The sequence below is a fragment of the Mustelus asterias genome, chromosome 7 (genome assembly GCF_964213995.1).
Source record: "Mustelus asterias chromosome 7, sMusAst1.hap1.1, whole genome shotgun sequence".
NCBI classification, from domain to species: domain Eukaryota; kingdom Metazoa; phylum Chordata; class Chondrichthyes; order Carcharhiniformes; family Triakidae; genus Mustelus; species Mustelus asterias.
Genome location: NC_135807.1, coordinates 66,520,119 through 66,526,460, shown reverse-complemented (window position 1 = coordinate 66,526,460; position 6,342 = coordinate 66,520,119). Strand labels below are relative to the sequence as shown.

The 6,342-nt window shown below is 42.9% G+C and overlaps 1 protein-coding gene across 2 annotated transcripts; it reads right to left on the bottom strand.

Annotated features, from left to right (window-relative positions):
• Positions 1-2,007: 2,007 nt before the first annotated feature.
• On the bottom strand, positions 2,008-6,108 carry LOC144495758 (transcription factor Sox-17-alpha-A-like). Of its 2 annotated transcripts, none has more exons than XM_078216178.1 (3): positions 6,024-6,108; positions 3,488-3,799; positions 2,008-2,938 (listed from the first exon to the last, which is right to left on the bottom strand). In XM_078216178.1, exons 2-3 carry the CDS (start codon positions 3,777-3,779, stop codon positions 2,025-2,027), a joined length of 1,206 nt encoding a protein of 401 aa, XP_078072304.1. In that variant the 5' UTR covers positions 3,780-3,799; positions 6,024-6,108; the 3' UTR covers positions 2,008-2,024. The 2 variants fall into 2 exon arrangements, with proteins under 2 accessions (XP_078072304.1, XP_078072306.1); XM_078216180.1 differs by having other exon boundaries at positions 5,816-6,088.
• Between the last annotated feature and the right edge of the window lie 234 nt (positions 6,109-6,342).

Genomic DNA, 6,342 nt, shown 5'->3' with positions numbered 1-6,342 from the left:
CGTTAAAATCCTGCAGCTAGTTTTCAATCACTGCGCCTACAATAAAATTATTAAATAATGGCCTTAAAAAACCCACCTGCCACTGTACAAAACCGATTTAGTTAAATGATAGAATGCAGTAGCACGGGCGGAGGGTCAATCTGTGAATTTTAACATGGAGAGGAATACAAAAACAATTTGTGAGGCCAGCGTTGCTTTAAATTAATTTAAAATAGCTATGTTTAATTCTATGGTTACAGGGAGAGCTGGAGAAAGCAAATTCATATAACGGACCTAATTGTTCATGACTCCCTCAGGGCGCAATGAACTTTTCTGATTTATTGGAGCATTTTGGCTTATTTGACTGGTGGATTTGTGTCTGGGTGTGGTTGATATCGCCACTGGGCCGTTGGATAAAGCGAGGAGTATGAATCTGTCTTGTGAAATCTAGATTACTCGAAGTGGAATGGAAACAGAGCGTTGACACTAGGCAAGAAACTGGAGGAAGTGAGGTGTTATAATAATAATTGACCTCCATCAACCTCGAATATTTCTATACCAGGATGAGTGCTGGTGGGACTTACAAGAGACCAGTCAAACGAAATTTATCCTTTCCAACAATAAAGGCGCACATTACATCATCCAGAATTTACCAAAGGCTTCCTGTTGAGCTTGCGATTTGTTATGAATTATTTAAGGAGTACAATTTATCATTTTACCAGCTCAAATCCTGTTCGACACTCAAATGACTTGTTTTAATTACAAAACCCAAGAGCCCAATTGTAGTGGGTGATTTAAAAAATTATAACCATGGGAAATGTTATACATAAAATTAGAATGTAAAGATGTATATAAATGGATGTTCAGCTTCTGTTCTAACAGGCTTCCTCCTGAACTGCCGATTATACCGCAAACATTTCTGGTTGTAGGCACAAGTTTTTAAAAAGGTGGGGAGTTTTAAATGAATTTGACCATCTGATTCTAGCATCAGGTGGGCTTGGAGAAGAAGTTATTACTTTTAACGCTCATTTCAATGGTCTCTGATAATTCTTTTGATTGACTAGAAATGGTTTGCGTTGACTTGTTCCTCTGAATGTTCTGGATATTTGAGCGCAGTAAAATTGAATTTTATTCATTATGGACAGCTTTTCTATAGGTAAGGATAATTTCTTCGTGTTTCCCTATGCACTCAAAAAATCACTGTTCACTGATAGTGAAAGCATTTTTTAAACAAGAGAATTCGAGCATTAACATTCAAGAATTGTGTGTCAAGATGTTTGGAGAACACGCTATTGCTGAAGGAAGGGGGCTCTCGCAATTCATCGACCTAGTTACAAGCCTTGACTGACAGTGCGTCCTCTAGGGCAATGAAACAGTTACAATACTTATTTTAAATCGGAAATTGAGGTTAAAAACAGCTGCGCCGTCTTTTTTTTTACTAGAAATCGTGCCTTTTCCTGAAGTTGTGTCCTGTACAGTTGTGCGCTTAAATGCTGGGAAACGCAGATTGGCACAAAGTTATTTGACATCCATTGGGATTTGTATGGCCAGCATCCCAATTTATAGAAAAATAACAAGGCTGTGATCGGATTACAAATGCAGACTTTTGATCTGAAAAGTTTCAAGACTTTATTCGCTAATAAAAAGTGCAAAAAGTACAAAAAAGTCATTTCAAAAAGAAATTAAAATATTTACATAATGATTGCTGAAGCAATTCTCATCCAGTACAAACTGCGGTACGCTGCTTGTGGAAGACGCAAAGTTTCCCCCCATTATTTAAAAAATACAAGTCAAAGATTTTTTTTAAAGTACATTATCATTATATTCTGAAAGACACAAAAATACCACCCTTCCCCTCCCCGTAGAATTGATCTGAAGCACAAAATGAAAGCAAAGATATTTTAAATATACAATCTTTAAATATCAGGCAACATGTCAAAAACACCCTGAGGACAACTACAATTTTTTTGAAAAGCATTTTTGGTTTTTAATACTGTCGATATTTGTTTGCCTAGTCTGTTTTTAAAAAAAATAATGGTAATCCCCTATGCCGAAGGGAAATTGGAGTAATACATAGCACTACTAGCGTCCGAGAGGACAGACGAAATCAGATTACTCTCTGCAGAAGTCAATCCATTTGGATTGGCTTCTGGTGCGTTATACGCAAGTCCGGCTAGGTCAGATCGAGAAACCGAGGTGAGGTACTGCTCGAATTCGTTGCGATCCACATCCGCCAGTAGGTCAGCCTGGCTGAGGTGCTCTAGGTTGTCCACATGGTGTGCCTCAGGTGGTGGAGAGAGGTGCCCGGCCTGCAGATGCTGCGACCGCTGGCTGTTCGACGAGCACATCTGGCTGTAGTACATTGCTACCACGTTGTGGCAAGAGCTGAGCACCCCGTGGAAACCACTGTCGTGTCCCATCTGCTCAGTGTGGGCAATGCCCAGCTCAGCCCGGTGCCTGCGGAACATGGCTATCTGGTGTTCCTGGGCTGGATAATCGGGCTGCTGCTGATGATGATGATAACCGGCGCTGCCCCCGTAAGGCAGCATTTGGCAATCTTCCTGCAAATGCGGAGGGAAAAACATGGAATTTGCCTCTAGTACATCCAAAGGAGAGGTGTCCGGAGTTGGCAAGCCGAAAGTGTCCACGCTGGTTGCTACGCTCTGGGCTTCCCTGTAATGGGTGAGCGGAGGAATCTGGTTTTGGAGGCAGTAGCCGGGGTCGTGGTAGGTGAGGTTAATGTTCTGGTTACATACCCGGCCCTCACTGCCCAGCTGTTGCTCGGAGATGCTGTGCATCAGGAGACCCGTGTCTACCCGCTTGATTCTCTTGATCTGCTTCCTTCGCCGGGGCCGGTATTTGTAGTTGGGATGTTCCTTCATGTGCTGAACCCGAAGTCTTTCCGCCTCTTCCACAAAGGGTCGCTTCTCCGCTAAGGAAAGCCCTCGCCACGATTTACCTGCAGATACACAACACGGTCAACATGTTATTATCGAAACGCCAGCTAACATTTCCCATCACATTGAGTCATTTAGAAATCCATTCTCTGGATTACTGTCTCGTTTACAGTGTATAGGGAGTGTGGGTTATTAACGCTGCGTTTATTGATGCACACGCAATGTATCCACCTTTTAATATCCTGAGGGCAAATTCAAATCAGTGTCTAGCTTTTATTTTAAAAGAAACAACCTTTTCTCTTAATGAACTCACCTTCCTTTCTTTAATTCTTTAAATGAAACCCCCTTTCTCTTTCCTTCCCCAAGCCCGTTTTTACCCAGCACTTTAATATAACCGCCCTTCACTGATCCCCAGCTCCTGTTCTGACCCATTTTAATAAAATTACCTTTCTATCTCCTTCCCTAGCCCGTATTTTAATAAAACCGCCCCTCTCTGCTCCCCATCCCGTTTATTAAAATAGCCAGCATTTTAATTCTCTCTCCTTCCCCCAGCCTCTGTTCTTCCCCATTTTAATGAATCCACCTTCCTCTCTCTCTTCCCCTGTTCTTACCCAGCATCTTGCTCAGCTCGGCGTTGTGCAGGTCCGGGTTCTGTTGAGCCAGCCTCTTGCGCTCATCCTTCGCCCAGACCATGAAGGCGTTCATGGGCCGCCGGATACGGTTCTCCGACTTGGAGCGGTTGGCACTGTTCGCCGCATCGGCGGCACTGCCAACCTTGCCATCCCCGAGGGAACTCATGGACTCAGCCCACTGGCAGGATCCCATCGCCGGCAGCATTGCCGCCATGTGGCACCTACCCTGAATCTGGTCGTCACTGGCGTAACCAGCATCAGGACTGCTCATTCCTGGAGTGGGATGCGTGTCTGGATAGGGAAGTTAAAAAAAAATAAATGAATGAATGTTCTTCTCCACCCCGCTCGGATGGGGGAAGTTGAGACAGGGGGCACGGTTTGGATTTGCCTGGGCTCAGGCTGGGCAGCACAGACACACTTGACTCGCTCTCACCAATCCTCCCACTTTGGATGTTGCAAAGTTTTTGGCAACTGGGCTTGATAAGCGCACAGGCAGCCAATCAGAGGCCAGGGGCGGGGTTTTTCCGGGAAAGGTTGAAAGAGGCGGAACCTAAAAAGCCAGCCACGCCTCCCTTGAATCACCCACCCCTCCAGGAGCTGGAGTCCGAGGCTATACACTCTGCTTGGATCAGCCACCCGAGTTCGAGGCTAGCCACTCTCCCCCTGAATCACCCATCCCTGTATGAGTGTTTGAGGCTAGTCACTCCCTGATTCACTCACCCCCTCTAGGATTATTCCTAATGGAAAGTCTCGAATGTTCTTCATGCTGTTAAGCAACTTTGACCAACAACGTATATTCAGGGAAGGCCTGATTCACAACGGTCACAAACAAAAAAAAATCATAGCTGTTTATTCAGACCCAGTCACCTGTAACTTAAAATGTTCAAAAACGGAACACCAATAAGCCAGACAAATTTTGAAGTTCTGTAAATTTGTATCCTGGGCCTGAATTAACATTCATGTCCTTATTTCGATGCCGACTGACCTGCAGCATGTTTCCAGCACAGGTTAGGAATGGTATACTTCTATACCTCAGGAAAAGAATGGCATTTTAAGTATATTTTTTTATTTAAAGTCTCTCGCCTCTACCCTACTCCCGCCGTTAATTCGAAGTGATTAAAGTTCATTGCGACAATTAAATATTTACAAAATAGAACGATTGCATCCCTGTGACAAAGAACCAAAATCCTTATTGAAATCGGATCCATTAATTAAATTGAGCCAAACTTTGACACGAAACCTTTCGAAGACCTACCGTTCACCTAAAGCAGAATTTCAATGTAAATGCTCCAGGGATTAATCGGCCATCTTTGATCAGAAAGAAAATAATTCGTTGTCCTGCCAATACTTGCAGAATATTACCAGTTTCAGACTAACGAGGGGGAGAGGACTGCCTTGTTTATCTGGCACAATATCTTAGCAAGTGCGACACTTTCTGGGACCATCTCTGCTTTCTTGACGGCGCCTTCCCTCTACATTCCGTTTCTCAGAGGTCTGAAGAAGTTACATTGAACTCGGAACCTTAACTCTGTCACATCTCTCCACAGATACCACGAGACCTGCTGAGGTTCTCCCCTTTCTGTTATTACATTGCTCCGAATGTAATCTTTTCTACCCGAGGTGGTATTTGAAATTAACTTAAATTGTTTTGATTTGATCTGGACATTAACTACGTCTTATTTTCGATCAGATCCAATCAAAGCCACGATGTTGATTCAGAGAAGTTAAAAGTGTTCAGCAAATGAGATGTCTGACGAGATCAAAGGCTCCCCCTCTTCATTACCTTTTAGCTGATTAATCAGATGTTTTGTTTAAAGTTGATGAGTAAAGTTTGGGTTCTGGAGAGGTGATTTTTTTCCCGCTGTTAAGTATTTGGATCGAAAATACGTTGATTTAAAAATCCAGTTCGCGTTGAACAATATACTCTGCCGCATTAATTTGTCCCTAAGTTAATTTGAGTTCGTTTACTTGGTTGGTGTCGAAAGAGATGCCACATTAAAGGGAAAAGTGAAACGTGAATCAAATAAAACCATCATCCCCTATAATAGTTGAGCAATGAACCAAAACTTGTTACAAATTTGAAATCGGTAACACGAGGTCTTGTCTGATGGGCGCATTCCCAAGCGGCCTTCCCTTTTCATTCCCAAACAAACCTAGAAACAAACTCGATGTCCGCTAATAAGCTGGAATCGAAATCAAAACACGCATTTAGTAATTAACCATTTTTAAGGCATAATATTACTTTCATACGATTGGTAAGAAAAGCATCTTAATACCACTGATCAGTGTTGGCAGTGGGCCCCATACCTTTGCTTTATAACATAGCTCGCTCCACCTGCTTCAACAATGTCGATTTTGTTTTCCCAGTTTAAAATGTTTCGCCAGCCTGCCACAAAACAGAGGCCAACATCTGCTTAAATATCTCAATCACCGCTGGAAGACAGGCCGCTGGAAGTTAATATATATATATATATACAGTCCTCAGAAATCTGAAAAATTACACAAACCCGCTGACCAACAAATGTAGAATGAAGGGTGCCCCCAGAAGCCAGCTTTCAGATAGTATTCCCCTCGTACTGCGATGGATATTAAATGGATCCGCGGTGGATATATCACTAATCTTAATATTACAGTGCTACGTGTGTACATACGTGGGGGAAGGGGAAATCATACAAAGCTAAAATGAAAAGCCTTGTGTGAGAATGCCAATATTTTTCAGCGCTGAAAATCTGATATGATTTCCTGTCCTGTAGCTTAGCTTTTTGGCCAAAGTTCTGCACTACATTTGACCTCTTAATTTACATCGCTGGATGAGGAGTCACGTGTAACGCGTA